This window comes from Gracilinanus agilis, chromosome 1, assembly GCF_016433145.1.
Source record: "Gracilinanus agilis isolate LMUSP501 chromosome 1, AgileGrace, whole genome shotgun sequence".
NCBI classification, from domain to species: domain Eukaryota; kingdom Metazoa; phylum Chordata; class Mammalia; order Didelphimorphia; family Didelphidae; genus Gracilinanus; species Gracilinanus agilis.
Genome location: NC_058130.1, coordinates 394,424,518 through 394,447,548, shown reverse-complemented (window position 1 = coordinate 394,447,548; position 23,031 = coordinate 394,424,518). Strand labels below are relative to the sequence as shown.

Sequence of the window (23,031 nt, the reverse complement as noted above, 5' to 3'; positions counted from 1 at the left end):
CAAGCATATATTAAACACTACATGCAGGGTACTGAACAAAGCACCAGGGATATAAAGATTTTAAAAGAAAAAAAAAAGAAAGCAAGTCCCTTTGGGGTACTTATATTCTAATAAGAGACAATATTTACACAAATCTGTATCTCTGATACATACAGAGTGGATACAAAGTAAATTTAGGGTAAGGGAAAACCTCTTGCACAAAGAAGTCATTGACCCGAGTCTTGAAAGAAGCTTGGGATTTGGAGAGGTGGGAGGGATTCCAGGCATGAGGAATGGCCATACAAAGGCATGGAGATAGGAAACAGAGTCCAGGATGGGAGAAGAGCAAGTAGATTAGAGTGGTGTGATTGGTCCATAGAGTAGAAGGGAATAATGTTTAAGAAGACTGGAAAGATAAGAAAATCAGTGTATAAAAAGGGCTTTAAGTGATAAACAAAGCCATTTTGATCCTGGTGGTGGTTAGGAACCAGAGTTTAATGAGTTGGGGAGGGGTGGGTGACAGAGTCAAGGCTTGTGATTTATGGAAATCACTTTAGCAACTGTAGGAGAGCTAGAATAAGGAAAGATTTGGGAGAGAGATCAATGAAGAGGCCAAAGTTAATAAATGAGGTAAGGGGTTAAAGCGTGGATTTTGCTAGAAATTTTGTTCCATATTTTATTATTATTTAAAAAAAAAAAAACCTTACTTCCCATCTTAGAATCAATCCTATGTATTGGTTCTAAGGCAGAAGAGCAGTAAGGACTTAGGCAACAGGGGTTAAGTGACTTGCCCAGGGCCACACAGTTAGGAAGTGGCTGAGGCCAGATTTAAACCCAGGACTTCCCATCTCTGGGCTTGGCTCTCAACCCACTGAGCCACCCAGCTGTCTCTTATTCCATATTTTAAAAATTGCTAATGATTTTTCCACCATAGTGCTCACTTCTAAGTGCTTCCATGAAACTAGCTCCTTCCTAACTAATACGGTACAAATAACTAGACTAATAAAACTAAGAAATTAGTAAGATACAAAAAACAAAAAGCAGAATGAATTTTCCAATGAAAAAAGTACCATTATCCAAAGGAGGCAGCAGTAGGGTCAGTCTGAATGTGTCTGTGTGTATATATATACAATATATACATAGACACACATGTATGGTATGATGAGCATATAATGGTGTATAGACACTATAGAGAGGCAGCTAGGTGGGTCACCAGGGCTGGGATCAGGAAGACCAGAATTCAAATCTGGTCTCAGATACTTTCTAGCTGTGTGACCCTGGGCAAGTCACTTAACCTCTGATCACCTCACCAAAGGATTCACTGGAGAAAGAAATGGCAAATCTCCTGTATCCTTGCCAAGAAAACCCCATGGATTGCTATGGTCCAACAATATGTGGTCTATATTGAAATTTATATAGGTATACACACCTCCCCTGCAGTAATCAATGCCAGGGACACATATTCCCCATTCCCACACACACACACCCCAGTTCCATCTTAAATAATGTAAGATAAGCCACCATAGAGCTAGCTTCCTGAAATAGTCCCAGTGTGCCCCATGTTGAGAAAGGAAATAGGTCATCCCGACATGAAAACTCTGCCCATAAACAACAGGCAGGCTGCATTTTGCACCAGATGCATCAGTTATTAACTTCACAGGTCCCACAACGAAGGGTGGTAGTGCGACTTTTAGCGTGCTCGTGGAGAAAATTTCCTCAGCTGTAAAATGTGAGGGCAGAGTTAAGTGATCTCTAAAGTCACTTCCTTCTGGGTCTACGATCTTGTCATTGAAAGTGTGAGGACAGATGTTGAGGTTAAAAAAATAATTGAGTAATCTTCAATTCATAGAAGGAAAAATGGTAGATTTCAGAGAGATCTATTCTTCGCTGACAGTTGTCTTTGACTAAATACAGTTCCTGGTAGCTTCAGATAACAGTTTAGCTGTAAACAGCCCACAACCACCAAAAGAAGTCATTATAACACACCTGAAACTAGGTCCAGATTTTGTCAGGAACAGTGTGTGGTACAGATCTTTGTAAAGATGGATTTATCCCTCATATATGTCTCACATTATTGGATTACTCCACAAATCAAGAAACAGAAACAGGGTTAATGGGACAAACCCATGTTTTAGTGTAGCTATAAAGAATTTTGCCTTTCTAAACTATAGATTCAGGTAAAGGCAAACAGAACTATTGAGTACATGCTTTCTACACACAAGACCCTGTTGCCTTTCTCCCACCTTGAAATAATGACATACTCAGGCCCTCTCTTCCAACAGAAGCAGCTAAATGGGGCAGCAGGCAGAATGCTTGGTTTGGTGTTCAAAACCCCATCTTGGACACCTTTGTGACCCTAGGCAAATCACTTAACCTGTTTGCTTCTGTTTCCTTACACATAAATTGGGGATAAGAAAAGAGCCTACCCTCAGTTATTGTGAAGATTAAATAAGGTAAAAATTTTAAAGTGCTTTGCAAACCTTGAAGTGTTATTATAAATGCTAGCTATTGAGAGTTGGGAGTTAAGCATCAATGGTTGTAAATCTATTATTTCATTCACAGAGAAACCTTCAGTGTGGAAATTCCGTCTGCCAATGGAGATCTGTAACTGTTTAGCCATTTTTAAGTCTCCTCCTGGGATACTGAGAGGTTAGGTGATTTGTCCAATGGTGGGACTTGAACCCAGCTCTTTAGAGATCTGCTCCCTATCCACTATTCTACATTGCCTTTCTTTTCAAATAGCAGTGAACTGAAGGATGAACAATAGAAATGGGATACATGGAAATCAATCCATTTAGTTCCCTCAGCCTGCCTCCCTCAAACCTCCCACCACTACCTCCTCCATAAAACCAGGGAAGGATGCTAAAACAAGACTCCATAACTAAGGTCATCTCATTTTCTCAGGGTGTGTGAAAGACAGTACTGGCTCTATTTGGATCAGATGTATGTTTGTATGCTAAAGTCAAAGGAGAGTATATTGATATTTCAAGTCAACTCAACTGGGGCTCAAATCTCCTGCAAAGAAGGCTAGAATTCAGGTGGAATTCTGGAAAGTCACTTAATGCTATCTCCACTTCCTAAAAAATTCCCAGAGGCAAGTTCTGCCCAATTAGAAAAAAAATCAGTAAGAGAAGCAAAAAGGATATGACTCAGAACAACTCACAGCTTAGGATATGAATGATTAAAATTTTTTTAAAACCACCAAAAATTGGTTTTGAAAGCTCAAGAGTATGGATAGGATCTTTTAACCTTTTCAATCAGTAGAAATCAAATGCTTTGAAGTAGGCAACCAAGAAGGAATGAATAAAAATGAAGCCAAGCTACTTTATTTTAATTCAAGGTATATCAGGAAGCTGAAGAAGGAAAATGGCAAACCATTCCAGTATCTTTGCCAAGAAAATCTCATAGGGTCACAAAGTTGACCTGACTATAACAACTGAACAACAAATATTAGGAAATAATTTAAGCTGCCAAAGAGTAACTATATGGGGGCCATGTCACTCCCCTAATTCAAATGGCAGAACTTAAAAGCCATTTACTTGTTATATTCTTTTTCATTTGCATGTTGAATTCTTCTTATCAGGCAGCTAGAGCATCAGTCCTGCAGACCCAAGTTCAAATCCAGTCTTGGATATTTACTAGCTATGTGACCCTGAGCAAGTTCCTTAACCTATTTGCTTCAGTTTCCTCATCTATAAAAGAATTTGGAGAACGAAATGGCAAACCACTCTAGTATCATTGCCAAGAAAGCCCCAAATGGGGTCACAGTCAGGCAGGACTGAAACAACAAAACAAACAACAATAAAAATTCTTATTATCTCACTTCTCTAGAGCAAATGCTATCTTCAAACCAGGAAAAGGGTTAATAACCTTAAAGGTTTATGGCAGGCTAATTCTAAATTTGACCTTTAAGATTTCCACTTGACCCACATTTTGTAACCTAGAACCAAACAGGAAAGAGAGGTGAGGAAACTCCATTTCTAGAGAAAAAGCAATTTATTGAACATATAAGAACACAATGAAGCTTTGTTTTCTGGAATAATACTAATAGCTAACATTTCTTGAGAACTTTAAAGTTTTGTGAAACACCACATCATCTCATTTAAGCCTCGCAATAACCCTGGGAAATAGGTGTCCTTCCATTTTTTCCTTCCTTCCTTCTTTCATTCCTCCCTTTCTTTCCTTCCTTCCATACTTCTGTTTTTCTTCTCTTAATATCCCTATTTTCAAAGGTGAAAATTGAGGTGGATTAAGGCTAAATGCCTTGTCCCAGGTTGCACAGAGCAGGAAAAGTGCCTCAGACAGGATTTAAACTCAAGTGTTGACCAGCATTCTATCCACTAAGCCAAGCTGCTTTTAGAATTTGGGATGGAAAAAGTAAAATATATGTTCTCTGGCCCACCTTAGAAAATTCAACACTCTGTTGTTCTGTCATAATCTAATTTTCCTTTATTTAATAATTTCTTCATAATCTATTGTTATTTCAAATATTTTTGTTCCACATTTTATACAATGATTTAAAAAAAAAAGGAAGAAGTCATTTTGGGTCTTGGATGGAGACATGATATCTTCTTCTTGACCATGTTTAGGAAATGGATGTGATAAAGTGGCCCTCAGCACACAGGCCAGCTGGGGCTCTTTCTGGTCCCGAGTAGATTCCCAATAACTTCCTCTCCGAGCTTCCACAGGGTCCCCCAATTTCAAAGACTGAGGATGAGGAAAGCTGAATTTCTAAGTGAAGGAGTATGATGGACTAGAGAAGCACTGGCATTCATATTCAGAACCTAAATGTAGAGATTATGTGTTTATTTGATCCAGAGGAGAGTAAGGAGAAAATATTTAGAAGAATGAACACTTTTGCTCAGTGCCATGTAATCCCTTAGTCCTGTAATCAATTTTTAAATTGAAAAGAAAAACTAGCATTACTTTCATGAATAAAAATCTCATTGCAAGATAAAAACGCAGGAGAAAAATTGTATCAGGAAATAAAAGTAAAGAAAATACATAGGAGCATGTGTTTGTGCACACATAAATACATAATACATAAACACATATGCATATATTTTGCTTTATAGAATATCACATTACCCAACATAAACATGTAGTTGTATATTGAAGGCAACTAGGTGATGCAGTGGATAAGTCCTGGGACTTGAGTCAGGGGCAGACTCATCTTCCTGAGTTTAAATCTGGCTTCAGACAGCAGCTGTGTGACTCTGGACAAGTCACTTAACCCTGTTTACCTCAGTTTTCTCATCTGCAAAATGAGCTGCAAAAGGAAATGACAAACCATTCCAGTATTTTTGCCAAGAAAACCCCAAATGAGGTCATGAAAGGCAGGCACGACTGAAACGACCGAACCAAAAAACTATAGATCGGGTGTAACACGACACCAAGTTTAAGTCTGAAAATTTCTTAAAACAATTTTCGTACTTTAACAATATAGGTAGAAAGCTGGCTTCATTCAGGTAGAGAGAAGTTAAGCCTCTCCTCTGAATCATACTGGCCGAGTGATCTTAGGTAAGTCACTGAACACTTCAATGGCCTCAGCAACATCCCCAAGACCTTAACTTGTAGAGGAGGTGCTGCAAAATTCACTATACTAATGAAAGTATAGGTCTAAACCAAAACAAATTTCATTTTTTCAGTTGGTAGTATAGAATGTCACTCAGTAGGATGACTTTTGCTTATACCAAAATGTACTGTATTGATGAAATAGACATTTTAAAATATTACAAACCTTCCTAGCCCCAACTCAAATCTGATTTTGTACAAAACTAATTGTAATTCCTTACCTTATTTCTAGAGGGTGAAGTGTTCCTTCTATTTGCTATGAAATATTCTATACGTTCCCTCAAAGTACAACATAGTTTCTGCAAGACCTGTTAAAAGTGGCATTACATCTTTCAGATTAAATATATAGATAGATATATCTCTTATATATGGATCTCTGCTGTAGACATTACAATTTTTTAAACATTTAAAACAATTTACTTTTTTAAGAAGCAATCTCAAAAAATATGATGAAGTAGCACCATGTATCGGATTTATGGCCCTTCTTATGCAACTATAAAATTTAAAATGCATTTCTGGAGCATTCTTATTTATATTAGCCTAATCCTGAAGAAATAAATTGCTGTTCATTTTCTCAGGAGCACAGAAGTACCATATAATAGATTTCCTTCTCTATTTCATGGTTTATGTTGGAGTATCTCTATCAATTCCAATCACCAAGTTAGGCCCAGCATTCTCACATACTTTTTAAAATTATGGTGAGTGAAACCAAGATTCCAACAAATTAAATCTGTATTTTCTAATGTGAAACCTTACAAAAGAATGTTCAACCGGAAGCCATTGGTTAAGTCAAAGAGATGATCTCTTCACTGAAGATATCTGAAATCTAAAATTTTGTATGACTAGAGAACAAGTAATTAGTGGCAATAGGTATTCTAGTAGTTGACAAGTAAGCTTTCCTATCTCTAAGACCAAAGCTTAATGATGATGAACTGTCTTGGTTTCCCTACAGATATGCCTGAAAAGGCATTCTAGAAGCCCTGAATCCTTTCAAAAGTCCTGCAATTCCTACGGAACATCAGCTGAAGAGTAGTAGGGTCTTTTGTTTCCTAAGATGGAGTGTCTCTGGCTTCAGAGACCTGCCAAGTTTTCTGCAGATCTATTATTTGTAATTCGCATGATAACCCCGGTTGAAATCAGCTTGGTGAAGAAAAAAACAAAGAAATAGGTGCTTTCCATAAATATATAATGTCTCAGCTCTGACAGAGCAAAGATCTTTCTGGGAAGTGACACTAGGCAACAGGCACACACGCTCTTAGAGGAAAAAAACTGGACTAAAACACATAGAAAAATTTTATGGCAATTTTTAGACCAATAGTATGTGAAAGAAATGATTTTAAAAATTAATTTTAGCACAATGGCTCTTTCCTTTAGATACTTTGCATTTTGTGGTATACTGAAGGCCTTGGAGGCCTTCAGAAATCAATCCACTTCATTTTACATGTCAAGAAATTGAGGGAGTAAATACCTCAGTAGCTCTATTCATAAGTACATAGGAATTATAGCTGGAAGACTCTCAGAGATTAATTTTCACACTACAGATAAAGAAACTGAGGCCCACACTTATGTGACCTGCTCAAGGTCCTACATAGTAAGTGACTGAACTGGAGTCTGAATGCAGAGCCTTTGACTCCCAAACCACTATGCTATAATGTTTCCTTTAATAATGATGACCTATGGAGTAGAAAAACACTTCCTGCTAGACACATTTGAATTTTTAAAGAATTTTTTTTAAATCTTAAGAGTTAAATACATGGTTTCTCTTTTTTCACTTGATATCATCCTTAAAAGGAACATCAATCCATTTGTATGGATTACATGACATCCATTCCATCAAGTTGTAATCCTGATTCCAGGAAATGAAGAAATTTATTGAGTGGTCTTTTGGTGGCCTCCAACTCTTCCTGTTCCTCATCATAAATAAGTCAATCCCAGAGTGTCGCTTATTGGGGGCATCTAGCCAACCAAATTTCCTTTCTCCATCCTAAGGGGATCATTTCCCATATCAAATGAAAACACATGGCAGAAATTTGCAATTATAATACACAAGGTTCTATTTTACATCCAGTACACCAAACAAGTTTGAAAGAGAATGAATGGGATGTTTTCCATGGGGAAGAAGCAAGTTTCCCCATTAATTCAGCATGGCAAAATCTCAGCCCTGAGGAAGGAGCTCTCTTCCCCCCAAATGCTTGTCTGACTGCTCTAAGCATCCTCTTCCCATCGAGCTGGGGAAAACTTCCTTACAGAAGCCACCTCTGGGTAACTTTTGGAAGATCAGAGACAGCAGCAAATTAACATTCTCATTTAGACTGTGTTTTTAAAATATATGAAACAGGAGAGCTTGTGCAGAAACAGAGGCCATCATAATAAGGAGTCTTTCAGGGTCTGCAGCAACCATAATCCAATCCACGTGGAAGGTTTATTTCCGGAGTTTAATTAGCATCAGATAGGGAGAGTTGTCTTCAGCCATGAGTTCACTGCAGGAAAGATCACATAAGATTAATGAAGACAGTTAGCAAGCAGTCTAAGATAAAACTTTAAGGTCACTACTGATTTACAAGGCTTATTCTGCTTTCCTCCAGAGGCCTCACGGTCCATCGACCGGCTGGGACCGAGTCTTCAGGAGAGCCTGGCCAGCTCCTAGCCCGCTGGCCCATCCTATCATTTAATGGCCTGGCTGCCCACCTTACATTTTTTCAAAAATAAGAGATCATCAATGACCCATGTAAAACCCAGTGGAATTGCATGTTGGCTATGGGAGAGGGTAGGAGAAGGGAAGAGAAAGAACATGAATCATGTAACCATGTAAAAATATTCTTAATTAATTAAATAAATAAAATCTCACAAATTCTAAAAAGAAAGAAAGAAAATCTCCCAAATTCTAAAAATAAAGAAAAAAGAAAACAAGAGATCATGCTCCAAAACATGAATGCTATAATTTTTTTTCAAACATAATCAACATTTTTAAGGTTTTAAAACACAATCAGAATCATCACACTTCAAAGGGGGGCCTTAGAGATTACTGAATTAATCATTTACAAGGAAACTGTGGCCTAGACCAGTTAAGAGGCAGAATCCCACGGTGAATTAAGTAGAGGCCCTGATGTCAGGAAACCTGTTTAAAAATCCTGCTGGTGGATTTTTTTCAATCCTCAGCTTCCAACTCTATAAAGTGAGGATAATGAAGAGCACTGACCTCCCAGGATGATTGTGATAACTTGGGTAAAGCAACTCATCAAGCCAGCTACTATGCTTAGGTGACCCGCCTGAGGCTCTGTGACTAGTGAGGAGACAGCTGGGATCCGAGCTGACTCTCTTTCAAACCTCCTGACCATGAGGCTCCTCAACCTGCTCCCTGCCAGGAGCTACTCTACAGCCCCCAGCCTGATCCACACTCACTGGCCGGCTCAATAAAGTCCAACGGCTCCCCACGGCCTCCGGCAGCTAATATTCAGTGCTCTGTTGGGTATTCAAAGCCCTCCTCAGCCTAGTTCCCTCCTGGCTTCCCAGGCTTCTTACAGCCCAACACCATGTGTGAGGCGGCACCGGCCTCCTGGCAACTCTCCAACAAGACACGCCATGTCTTGGCCCGGGGAACTTCCCCAGGCCCGGAACGCTCCCCTTCCTTACCTCTGCCTCCTGGCTTCCTTTTCCTGGAAGCCTTCTCCATCCCTCTTCATTCTAGGGCCTTCCTCCCTCTAGCTGGCTTGTCTCTATAGATTTGTTTGCATGCTGCATCTCCTTTTAGACAGTAAGCTCTTTGTGGGCAGAGATGATCTTTTGCCTTTTTTTAATTACCAATAATTAATTACCAAGAACCAATTAATTATCAGTAATTAATTACAAATCAATAACCAATTATTTACTATGGGTATCCCACATAGTAGGCCCTTAGTAAATGTTTCCTGCTTGATGGACTGACCCCTAGCTCAGACACCACCCTCCTGGGAAAGGTCGGCTCGCTTCTCCCCTGGGGAGTGATGGGAAGAATCTTTTCCACTCTCTTGCATCTCCCGCTACAGTCCACCTACCCAGGAGCCGTTTGAACAACATGACTCCTAGCATGTATCATCATAAGATGAAGCTTAGAGGTTGTCTCCTCTAACCTTTCTTTTTACAAATGAGGAAACCAAGGCCCCAAGAAGTGAAGAGGTTTGCCCAAGGCCACGCAGACAGAAGGTCGAGCAGCCCAGACTGTCACTGGGCCCCCCGAGCCCACCTCTCTCTCCAGTACACTTCAAACAAGAAGCCCCTCACTCAGAAGGACAAACACCTACACCCAGACATGGAGGGGGCTCAATACATATGATGTCGAATCCCTGGTTGGTGCTCCATCTCCAACACTAGCCGTATGCTGTTGGGGAAGGGCACTTCTCACTCTGCATCTCTGCCTCACTGGCTCTTTGGGAGAGCTGTATAAACAGAACTATAGAGAGCCAGCCTCTACATGCAAAATTGAGGGTTCTGAGTGGTGTTTACGGCATCGGATTGATAAGACAGGAAAAAGAAAAATGAGAACAACCAGACTAGTGGTTAGCCCATGCTGTTCCAAATTCTGCAGGCATGGAAGTTTATTATATACTGATTTCAAGCAAAGAACAAAAAAGAGTCACAGTTGGTAAGGGGCAATAAATCACGCATAATCCATTGAAGTCTAAAGAATACAGATGCAAAGACAAATGGTCAAATTCCAAACCCCAATTCAGCAGGGGATAATTCCAGGAGAGGAAATATCCCATGGAGATGCTCATCAATTGAAATCTGCATTCAGACTAAAGACTCTGGTTTTAATCTGAATATGTGATTTTATCTAAGCAGCATTTGTTAGGATTTAGGCTTCTCAATTATCAAGGAAGGAAGTCATCAACTCAGTAGAAGCTGGTCTGCCACTTCAAAGCTCTCCAATAAGAATTGTTAAAAAGGTGGGGATCAAAGACTGAGTCAAAAGAGGAGCCTCAGATTTTTATCTTAGATGGCCCATTCTGTCTGTCCTGACATGCAGTGCAGAAAATCATACACACAGTTTTACTTGCCGATGATTTTGTAATGGGATCCAGATAAAATATCTGTTACAGACTCTGTTTCTCTAAATGACTCCTAATAGCCTCTTGGAGGGATCAAGTTGATTTTGGATTAACCTACCTGCTGGTACCAGAGCTTTTTTGGGGCTCAGGTGACCAGGACCAAACACAAAGACTGCCTCAGTCTGGATTGGTCACGTAGGGAATCCAGATAACAGGCCCTAAATTTGATCCTATTTCTCCCAAGGCTTTAATACATTGAACGGCTTCCCACACAGACCCACAGCCGCCATCCACACCGAGGAGGCCGGGAGTCTACACTTTCTGAACTATGTTCATTTTTACCCCTTTCCTGGCCACTTCCCAAATGGGACTTCCTTGTTCTAGTAGGCATTGTAGGGCAAGCAGCTGAGAGGTGACATCTGGGCCCCCAGACTTTATGACTTGGATCATGAACCTTTTTTCCCATTTAGTCCCTAATTCCATATATCATAAAGAAAGATGTTCTACAGCAGTGATTTCCAAAGTGGGCGCCACCGCCCCCTGGTGGGTGCTGTAGCGATCCAGGGAAGCGGTGATGGCCACAGGTACATTTATCTTTCCTATTAATTGCTATTAAATTTTAAAAAAATTAATTTCCAGGGGGCTAAGTAATATTTTTTCTGGAAAGGGGGTGGTAGGCCAAAAATGTTTGGGAACCACTGGACTACAGTAATCATTTTAAAGCATGAGAGGAAACTGTCCGAGCTCCCAGACTGACACTACTCACGGTGGGCTGGATTCTCTAACTCCTAGCACTATGCCCATGGAGGTTTAGAAAATCAATCAGAATCTGCCCTAAAGGGAGTAGCTTGGGAAATCCAAGAGCTGGTATTAATTACATCTGTAATGATATATGTAATTATGGACTATAGTTTTATTTTGTTTGTTTGTTTTTTCTTTATGGAAGCAATCCTGTGGAATATCACAGAAACTTAGGCCTGGAAGTGTTCGCCATTTGCCAATTTTTAAACCATGCAGGTTGTCACTTATTCTTATCATCTGCATCAAAGTCTAATTCTGGATGTGAGCATTCACTCCTCCATCCATTCATATCACAATGAAATTTTTTGAGAGTGTACTATATGCAAAGCACTATGTCAGATATTGTGATGGATTAAAGGAAACAGGAAAAAATGATATCTCTCCTCTCCTACGATTTAATTAAGTCAGATAAGGCATAGACTCATGAAATATTACATAATTACAAAAGGTGGTTTGTGATTAAATGCTGAGTCCAAGGGGAATTCAGAAGAAGAAGTGATCACGAAGGGCTAAAGAAGTCAGGAAAGCATTCTCAGGGAAAGTTGGGCTTCAGCAGAGCCTCGAAGGATGAGTGGTCTGCAAAAAAGGCAAAAAGGTTGGAGAGATAAGAGGAAGTATAAAAGAATATTGTCAACCATGGCATGGAAGGGTCATATCGGGAGATACTGACAGGCTCCGTCTGGTTAAAAAGAAATTGTGTGTGATGAGGCCAAAGGGGAGGAAGATTAAAGACAACTCTGAAAAGGCTGGTTGGTCTTGCTTACAGATGGCTTCGAATCTCACGTTACTGAGGTTGGACTTCCATCCCCATGGATGAAGAATCCCAATTTCAAGTAAGAGAGTAATAGGACAGAAGTGCTACTTTAAAAGGATTACTATACTAGCATTATGTGGGAAGTGCAGAATGTGCTTGGAGCAAGGTAGGGAGATACTGGAAGTCAGTAAAGATTTAGGATCCTTGCTTTGATCTAAGTTTGAGGGTAGGAGAGGTCACCATGGAATGTAAAGGAAGAATGGATGTTAGAGAAATTATAAAATGATAGATACATTTGAGGAAGAGAAAAAATTCATATGACTAAAGTTTTAAGTTACTAATAGTGACTATAAAATGATGATAATAGTGATGGAAAGAGGGCAGGAGGAAGGTAAAAGTAGTTTGGGTAGCAGAATGGTACATTTACAAGTATTATGTCAAGGCTATGCATCTCCTAGGGAGAATATTCCACTTTTGTTCATTTTTTTTAAAAAAATGCATTTACAGGATGCTTGTCAAGCATTTCTCTTAAAGTTTAAGTATTTAAATAAAATTTTTGATTAGGTTCTAAGCAAGTAAGCAAAATTCAAGTCAGTTAAATCTGAGAGTGATGACAAATGTAAAAGATTAAAAAATATTTATTCAGGGGCTCAGTGGATTGAGAGTTAGGCTTAGAGATGGGAGGTCCTGGATTCAAATATGGCTTCAGGGTCTGTGTGACCCTCAGAAAGTCACTTGAACTCAAGAGCTTAGGCCTTACTGGTCTTCTGCCTTGGAACTGATACTCAGAACTTATTCTAAGACAGAAAGTAAGGATTTTTAAAAATATATACATATACACATGCATATACATATATATATATATATATTCAGAGCATCTGTCTAGAGCTAGAACTTCTCTGATTGTAGCTAGTAAATGACCAGTAAATTTAGATCCATTTTGCTCTGTTTCTTTCCATCAACAACCCTTTTCTACTTCTTCTTTCCATAATACTAAGTAAAAATAAACTTCTTATTTCTTTTACATGTCAAGGTCCTGTAATTTTATCGGAGTAGAGAAAGAAGGGAGGGAGGGAATAGGTTATGTGCCAAACACTGTGCTAAGCACTTTTTAAAAAATACTATGTCACTGGAGATACTGTAGGTGCCTCCATCATTAACAAAGATTAGAAAGAAACCTTTTTATGCCTTAAATCTTTGAAAATGACTAAAACTAATCCAGTCCTCTGGGACATGGTCACTCTAGTGTGGAGCTGGGGACAGAGGCTAGAGCTGCAGTTTTACTGGTATTGGCAGCTCCTGGTGATGTACTTTCTCTACCAAGACATGTCAGTAATTCCCCTAAAACAGTGATGGGCAAACTATGGCCAGTGGGCCAGATGCAGCCCCCTGAAGTGTTTTATCGGGCCCTGAGACATTATTCCTAATCTGATGAATACAATGTGTCGATACAATACAATGAAACTTCGAAAGAGTTGCCTTAGAAACAGACTGACAGATGAGCATTTCCTTTCCTTTGGCCCCCTCTTTAAAAAGTTTGCCCAACACTGCTCTAAAACATAAGAGTCTTAGAGAAAGGGGAAGAGGGAGTCTTAGTCTTTTTTATATCCTGGACCCCTCTGGAATTTGGTGATGACTATGGAACTCTGCTCAGAATAATGCTTTTAAATGTATAAAATAAAATATATAGAAATACAAAGAAAATTCATTAAATTGAAATATGTATTTATAGATATATTATACATTATAATATAATAATAATAATATATAAAAAGTTCTTGGACTTAACCCAGGTTAAGAATTCCTCCATTGGGGAGCAGGCAGGTGGCACAGTGGATAGAACCCTGGATCTGAAATTGGGAAGACTCCTCTTCCTAGGTTGAAATCTGGCCTCAGATACTTCCTAGCTGTGTGACCCTGGGCAAGCACTTAACTTTATTTGCCTCAGTTTCCTCATCTGTAAAAGGAACTGGAGAAAGACATGGCAAACCAGTATCTTGGCCAAGAAAACTCCAAATGGGGTCACCAAGAGTTGGATATGACTGAAATGCCTGAATAACAACAACATACTAGGGCAGTGAGAGGTTGAATAACGTTGAATAACAGGAGCACACAGCCAGCATCATGTCAGTACTAAACCCAGTTTTCCTGGCTCCAAAGCTATCTTTTCACCCACTATATCATACTGTTTCTGGTTCAAACTTAAGTTATTTAAAAGACATTCAATGTTATCTATATCCTATCAATATAAGTTTTTACTTTTTTTAAACCCTTACCTTCCATCTTAGAATCAATATTGGGTGTTGGTTCCAAGGCAGAAGAGTGGTAAGGGCTAGGCAATGGGAGTTAAGTGACTTGCCCAAGGTCACACAGCTGGGAAGTGTCTGAGGCCAGATTTGAACCCAGGATCTCCTGCCTCTAGGCCTGACTCTCAGTCCACTAAGCCATCTAACTGACCTCTATCAGTACAAGCATTGGTAAATTCTCATATATCTAATTACATTCTACTCGAGGTTGGGGAGGACAAGAAGAGAAGGAAATCCCTACCTTGTGCAGACTCCCTTAGAGATCTTCGTCTTGGAACATTCTGACCAACATTTAATCTTGTTTTTTAGGTCTTTATTCTAAAATTGAAAAGAAAATTTTTTCAAGATTGCACAGAACCTCTGGCCCAGAATAACCCTTTTGCACATGCAGCCCAGTCCAGGGATTTCACCCCCAAAGCCTACATCCCTCTAGATCGCTGCTCCTAGAACATTAATGGCCCTGTTCCTTCCATGACATCCTGAAAAGCTTGCTAAGACCCTGGGGGAACACCTGACCCAACACAGGCTTGGGCAAAATTCTGCGTCAGGGTCTGAAATGCAATTGTGGAAAATATCAATCTTAAGAAATATCTTTCACATAGAGAATTTGGAAGCTTTTTAAGGCATTCCAGAGAGTAAGGATCCTGATTATTTTATACTCTTAGCCCCATAAGCCCAGGTACCAGATTTGTTCCATGCCGGTGCATGCCTAGTCAAGCCTCCATCTCCTCATCCTTAAAATGTGGATGAAAATTGAATAAGCATGCCTGTGAATGACGTGGTATGTGTATGTAGTGATTAATCAAGCTGTCTTTAGTGGTAAGATATGGGTTCAAATTCTACTTATGCTTTGTATCATCTATGTGAGTCGGTACAAGTCAGTTTATACTTATTCGTCAATGAAGAAAAATGTTATACAAAGACTGAACCTGTAATTTTATTGGTGTAGGAACTTCTAGGAAAGAAATCTCCCTCTACCAAGGCAGGCTGGTCACTCTGCAACTTATAGACTTAAAGAGTTGCCCAGATCTCTAAGAGACTTGCAGATCACCCAGTTGGTTACCAGACTTATGCCCAGGTCTTCCTGGGTTTGAGGCCCTCTGTTTGTCCATTACACCCCTTCCTGTGCTATAAGAATATTCTGAGACATTTGTAATTAGAAGTGACTAAAATTCACTTTCTGAATGATCACTTCCAGTTCTTTCTATAACTCATATAAATAGATGTTAAGGGGTAGGAAAGCATTCTACTTGCCAAGAAAAAAGGCTTTACTTTGCTGTTCTTTCATCTCCCCATATGCTTTACACCATTTCCATAAGCGCTATAATGTTTTACTTACACACTTTTAGGATGTTTCTACTAAATGAGACACTTATATAAGTTCTTCTGCATTAATTGTTTTTTTGTCAAAAAGAGATTATCTGAGCCAATGGCTACATTTGCCAGCTGGGGCTCTGTCTCAGTGCAATCTACAGTCAGTTCCTTCTTTAAAATATTTTTATAGTTGTCCTTATTACTGAAGCATGGCATCCTACATCTGAAAGAGGATGATGGCTGTACAGTGATGCAGAATGCTTTGCAAAATATAAACAAGTGAAGTTGGAAAGGAATGTTTAAAAATACTTAAAGGTGTACAAGTTATCAGTGACGAGTGCCTGAACTTTTGTATATTGGCCAAAAGCTTCAAATGAAGATGAAAAGAATCTAAAAATTTAGAGGAGAAGAACTAAGAATCTCAACAGAGTTAGGCTGAAATCATGTTCTGGTGACAGATAAAAGAGATTTAAGAAAAAACTGAGTAAGACAAAATTGTACAATGTTGAAACAGTAAATTTCATTCCCTATGTGGAAAAAAAGGGGGGTCATGTTTTATACAGACAAAGAGCCTTACAAAACTGAAAGATATTTTCCACCCGAATTTTTTGAACTACCTGGAATCAGAAAAGGAAGAAAAAGCTAATATGTATTAACTGTGATAATCACATCAACAAAAACCTAAGTGCTGTTGGAATCTTCCACAGAGCAAGAAGCATTTTCCTGTCTCTACCTAGTAGATCTTTTTTTTCTAGTTTGATTATCTTTTTAGTCAAGAAAGAGGGTGTGCTTTCTACAACTCTCAAAATCTTGACCTCCACTACAAGAAGCTCTTCATCCAGGATAACTAATATTCTGGTCCTCTTGAGACCACTGTACTGCTTAATGGGATTCTAAGCTATAGAGTGGCCATCAAGTTCTTGTGAAACCTGGTACATCTGTACATTCTGTTCTTATAGTTCAAGAAAACTTCCCAAGCCTGCCAGAGAAGTTGTTTGATATGGTCTGTCCAGTTCAAAGTCTAGACTGTGAAACATACAATTTCTATATTGTAGTTACTGAAAAAGAAATTTTCCCACTTTAATCAAAAAATGTGGAGAACTTAGCTCATGTGATAGGTTTTTTTTATAATATTCAGTTTCCACAATGGAAAAAAATATCCCCAGAACAAAGATGTGGAAACAAAAAGAGAATGAGGTACCCTATCAATTTCATACATTCTCATTTCCCTACAAAATGTCTTTGAGTCAGTCCTGTAAAATAAATATTTTCCTAGGGATACATTGTTGTTGTTGTAGTTTTTTTTTTAATCTTCAAAAAAAAAAAAACAAAAACCCAGTCCTTCACAGTCACTGAAAACAAAGTACATTCCTTAATGGATACTTTATTCTAATAGTCAGAATAATGAAAATTCTATTTCCACAGAATTGGAGTTCCTGTCTTATTGTGTCTATCTTTATTCATTCATTTAACAAAAACAATAAATAACGAGGGCAGAGGGCAGTTAGATGGCTCAATGGATAAAGTGCCAAGCCTAGAGATGAGATCCTGGGTTCAAATATAGCCTCAGACACTCAGACACTGCCCTGTGGGACCCTGGGCAAGTCACTTAATCCCCATTACCTAGACCTTACCTTAAACTCTTCTGCCTTGGCATTAATACACAGTATTGATTCTAAGATGGAAGGTAAGGGTTTAAATAATAAATAAATGGTTCATGCATGAACTCAAATCTGTCAGCTAGTCAGTAAATCAGGCAACAGTCTGTTGCATTTATTAAGTTCTCATTAGTGTTAGACATTGTTCTAAGCACTGGAGATAAAAGGAAAGGCCAAAATCAAACTAAGGATAACTTTGTTTTATGGAACTCTCAGGCACCCTGAATCACCATAAATGGGATTAGTAGGGTAGTCCTAGATCCATATTGATGAACCTATGGCACGTGTGTCAGAGGGGGCCGCTCCCCTCCCCCACTCCACATGCCAGAGGACATTTATCACATGACCTGCCCCTCTGCCCAGCAGCCCAATGGGAGCACTTCCTCCCTCCTGTCTGGGGTTGGAGGGGAGGCGCCGCTCACATGCAGCATGAGGGTTGCAGTTTAGGCACTTGGTCTCTCTAAAAGGGTTTGCCTTCACTGTCCTAGACTGAACAATAAGCCTTCAAATAGCCAGTGATCTCAGCCTAGACAGCAAGAGTAGGCATAATCTAACATTAAGTACGTTTTTGTCTCAGAAGTTTCTGTCAGTATACCTGGGCCTCTCCTAGGCAGTTCAGCCCCCAGCTGAAATCCTCCTTCCCTGGTCTCTGTGGAAGCCAATAAGTTGTCTTTCCTTTATTCCCCCAAGTGTAGATGAGACCCCAAGTCCTCCAGTTCAATGGAAAGGCCACCCACAGAATTTTCCCAGAGACGTTGCCCCCAGAGTCTCTGAGCCTCGCTCGGTGCAGTGCTGGTGGTGTGTGTGCCTGACTCCCTTGTCCTGATTAAAGACTTGTTCTTTTTAACCACCTTAGTGATTCTGTGTTTTTCAAGGCTGACACCTGATGCCCCTTACTTCTAGTCCCTTCCCTCTGCTGAGTATTTCCAATTTATCCTATTGATAGTTTATTATTTATGTCATCGTATACGTGCTGTATCCCTCAAGACTGGGAGTGCCTTGAGATCAAGGAATTTTTATTTTCTTTTTTCTTTTTAAACTACTCCCAACACTCAGTAAGGCTAAGGCACCTGGTAAGTGCTTAATGAATCTTCACTGACTGACTGATTCAGGGCTCGAAGGAAGCCAAGGAAATTAAGATTTAAAAGTAGAAAGACAGAACATTTTAGTCTGGGGTGCAAAAGCCTAAAGGTGAGCTTGGGAATGAATGGCTGGAATGTAGGTAAGCAGAACTGGATTTCAGAATGTGTGGAGGAGAAAAAGGAATAACAATGTTGTAATGGCAAGAAGGACTGGGAAAAGAGGGGGCTTAAATATCAAATGGAGGAGTTTACATTTGATCCTAGGAGTGACAGGTGGGTATCACTGGAGCCCACTGAGCAGACAGGAGCACCTCAAAACTTGAAGAAGGGAAAGGACAAAATGGGAAAGACATGTAGTGCCAGAAAACCTCAAAGGTCAGCTAGAGAGCATTTATTAACATTTTTATTGTTAAAACCCTTTACCTTTGTCAATTGAGCTTTCTCCAGGTTTCAAGTTTGCCCCTGCCCCTTGAGAACTCAAGTACCAGGCACACCTGTTTTGGACTGAACAATAGACCTTGAAGTGTTTGGTGACCCCAGTTTGGGTGGGACTGTTAGGCAGAGTCAAAGGTTGAGTGCCCTTATTTGTCTTAGTAGCTTCTCCCATTGTATTAAGGTCCTCTCTCAGGAAGCCTAGCTTTTGGTTTGACCTTTTCCTTTTGTATACATAGTAAGTGACTGCTACCTGATGCCCTTTATGCCCCAGCTGCTGGCTGCAGCCTCTTTGCAGCTTGTTAGAAGCTTGTCTATGCATGCTTGTTGTACCAAGTTCTCCAGAGGGTATAAAAGACCCTCAAGTTCTCTCACTCTTGGGAGAATCATCGAGTGTGGTGCATTCTCCCAGGGATATGTCCCCAGAGCCCCAGGGTGTTGGCTGTAGTTTTTGGTGCTTGGTTCTGTGATAGTGGCCGATTACTGGATCTACCTCTGTCCTGATTTAAAGGCTTGGTTTTTCTGACTACTTTAGTAGTTCCGTGTTATTTCCAAGTTAACATCTTCAATCTTAGTATCAATTCTAAGACAGAAAAGAGGTAAGGGCTTGGTAACTGGGGTAAGTGACTTGCCCTGGGTCACACATTCAGAAAGTATCTGAGGACAGATTTGAATCTAGGTCCTCCTGACTCTCTATCCACTGTGCTTCCTAGCTGCTCCAGCTAGAGAACATTTATGTGGAAAGAGTGAGTGATGAGACACATGATTGAGAAATGGGGTGATATTCTTCTGCTACTAATAGGGCATGACTTTATCAATTCAAAATGGTTATGTCATGCTTCCTGAATGACCATCAATCAGAGCTGACAAAGATCTTGGGATACATAAGGTGTGATTTTTTTCCTCTAAGCCTCAGAGGAGGCATATAGAAGCATTTCCAAAGAAGAAAGTAATTTTGGCTGAATTATCTGAAACATGGGCTGGCTGAACCAACTAGAGTAATATGACAGAAAATACAGGCACAGAAGTTGGGTTCTCTGTTCTTGTATCCCAGACAGAAGTCACATCACCCCTCTTCCTCTTCTCTTCTCTGATTATATGGTGAACTAAGCATCAGTTACTGAGCTCACTCATGGTCACTCTGTCCCTCTGAGGCTGATCTCACCCTTAACATGTTCGATGGACCACATATTGCCCATCCCAAAAGGTGCTGGCAAGGTAGGGAAATCAAATGATATACACATTCTTTCATAAAACAGAGTATTACTAATAACAAAATAATTAAAACCTTTTGACTAATGCAATGGACCAAGTGTAATTCCAGAGTCCTGTTGTTGAAGAATGATATCCACCTCCTAACAGAGAGGTGATAGATTCAAGGTGCAGAAGGAGACACACATTTTTGGGTATGGTCAATGAGGGAATTTGTTTTGCTTGATTATTTGTAATATTTGTATTTTATTTGCATATTTGTAATGAGGGTTTTACTTTTCTTTAATTTTGTACAATTAGGGAGAGAAAGAAAATAAATTATTTTAATTGAAAAAATTATACAATAAAGTTTTAAAAAAGAAATCTAAAGTATATTTGTGTTAAGAGAATAAAAGACAAGGGAGTTATAGAAAACCTTCCTATAATAAGTGAAAGAGGAACTATTTTCCATTTAGGAGAGAAAACAGAAAGAAAAGTAGAAATAGAGAACAAAGTAACCAGGGTGTTTGCTAAGGAAAGAAGATCTGCCAGTCTGGAGCTAAGACTTTTACATGATCTTAATTGACTCCTTCAGCCCCTGCCCAATAGCCAATAGTCTCACCTTTGGTTTCTAACAAAATTACTGTTCACATAAATACATGGCTATAAAACATCCCAGGAAATTTGGATCAAGGTTACTACAGAAATTAAAAAACATAATTTTCATGATCTAAAAATCCTGGGCACCAAATAAAAAATGTGTAAAATTTCTAATGCAGTGAAAAAGTCCATGGATGTTTATGCACATGTTTGCCTAAGTATGATAATTCTTCCTTACCTGAGCTTCGAGAACATTCACCTTTTCCTTCAGAGCCTCAATCATTTTATCTTGTTCTTGTATGTCATTTTTTAATCCTTCCATCTAAGAATTAGCAGACACAAATGAGAACTTTTTTAAGTCTTAGCAAACCACAGGGAATACTTACTTACATAATTCAGAGGTCATGTGTATTTTATGACTAAATGGTTTTCTTAATAAGGGAGAACCAAAGTATTAAAGAACACAACAGGTGTTTTGTTTTGTTTTGTTTTAAGTAGACAATGGAAATAGCTTCTGGATACTTGGATGATTTGTCTTTTGGAGATTTGAAGTTGGATGAAGTTTGATTTGGTGGAATTGATTCTGCACATCATTTTTAAAAACTAAACCCAGCTCTCTGGAGAAGGCATTTGGAATCTTAGTATCTCCTGTAACTGAAGTTATTATTCCACAAATCAAATTGCCTAATGTATGCCCTGTAAGGTCAATGTCTCATACACCATGTCTATTAAGAGTTTCCTAGTCACACTAACTTCATGATAAGGGAGTTCATTGTCTGAATAGACAATTTGCCAAGAAACCATGGAATATAAACTCCTTGAGGGAGCATTCATTTTTGTATTACTGCCATCCTACTGCCTGGCAAATAGTAGGTGCTGAATAAATGTATGATGAATATAGCCTAATGCTAAAGAATACTGGACTGAGAGGAATGAGGCATAGGGTTACCCTCTGACAAGTCACCTCACTTCTTTCTGGGTCTCAGTCTCCTTATCTGAAAAATGAGAGATTTGGGCCTACATGATCTCTAAGATCCCTTTCAGATCTAACATTTCACGCTTCTGCTTTACAGCCCTTTGATCACTTTGTTCCACCAATTACAGAATGTGACAATTACAGAATGCCACAGTTATTTCCCATATAAGCAGTCCATGTGAGCAAAAAATTAAGACCTCTCCTTCACCTCTTCTCTTTAAGAGGTAAATATTAAAGAATTTTTAAAAGTTTTAAATCTAAAACAGTTCTCCCTAAGAGGCTGATCACAATCAACGAATCAAATCAGTCAATCCTGAAGACCCACATGAGCCACATTCTTGGCTGCTTGACCCAGTCACTATCTGCTGACACCAGGTCTCCTCCTGGGCCTGCCAGAATGACCCGGTAAGCAGCTGGGTCCACCACCTCTATCTTCTAGGCAATCACAAGGCTTGGAGGAAATGAAAACCAGTCCCTGCTCTGGCTGGGAATCTTGAAGCTATAAGACAAGCTGAGGAGAAGCCCAGGCTATCTAGGCTTGATTCTTTTTTTATTATCAGCCAAGAGCCTAAAGAACAGTTAAACATTATTTCCAAAGTGTTCCATGTCAAGCACAAACGAGAGGGCAATCAGACCCAGAGCCAGGCTGCATTTAGAAATGTAGGGAAAATGTCAGTGAGGGGAAAACTTTCATTACTTTTATAGCTCAGGCATGCCAAATGTATTTGTTCTTCATCTGGTAAACATTCCATCTCCAGGAGAAAGACACTTGATTGAACTGACCTCCTGGATAACACCACGTAGGTTCTGATGTTGAGAATAAATCACAAACTGCAAACAGGAAATCTGCCTCTGGAGAGTACAAATCTCTGCTTGAAGATCCTTACAACTGGGGAGGGAAAGGAAAAAAGAAAATGATTTTGCCAATAATGACATACTTTGTTTGTGCTGGTTGTACCTAAATTATTGATACTTTTATCTCCTTGATAACTGGCTTACTATGGGTATATAATGTCAGGTACTTGCTTCTTTATGGACAGAATGGGCATCCACTGGGCACTAGCTGAACAAACTGTGCTATGTTAATGTACTTGGGGCAGCTAGGTGGCACAGTGATGGGTCTGGAGTCAGAAAGATTCATCTCACTGAGTTCAAATCCAATCTCAGGACGCTCTAACTGGCTGCATGACGAGTCATTTAACCCTATTTGCCTCAGTTTCCTCATTTGTAAAGAAGGAAATAGCAAACCATTCAGTATCTTTGCTAAGAAGACCCCAAATGAGGTCACAAAGAATTGGACACAACTCAAACGAATGAACAATTAAATGTATAATGAC

The 23,031-nt window shown here is 39.4% G+C and overlaps 1 protein-coding gene across 1 annotated transcript in view; it reads right to left on the bottom strand.

The window, feature by feature from the left end:
* Positions 1–7,731: 7,731 nt before the first annotated feature.
* Positions 7,732–23,031, bottom strand: part of CCDC68 (coiled-coil domain containing 68) — an 80,917-nt gene continuing 65,617 nt past the window's right edge. The window contains exons 8-11 of the mRNA XM_044657804.1: positions 22,478–22,583; positions 20,957–21,040; positions 14,683–14,759; positions 7,732–8,033 (exon numbers count right to left, since the gene is read on the bottom strand). Coding sequence (XP_044513739.1) covers positions 7,976–8,033; positions 14,683–14,759; positions 20,957–21,040; positions 22,478–22,583 — 325 coding nt within the window. The 3' untranslated portion in view covers positions 7,732–7,975. The remainder of the gene's footprint in view (positions 8,034–14,682; positions 14,760–20,956; positions 21,041–22,477; positions 22,584–23,031) is intronic.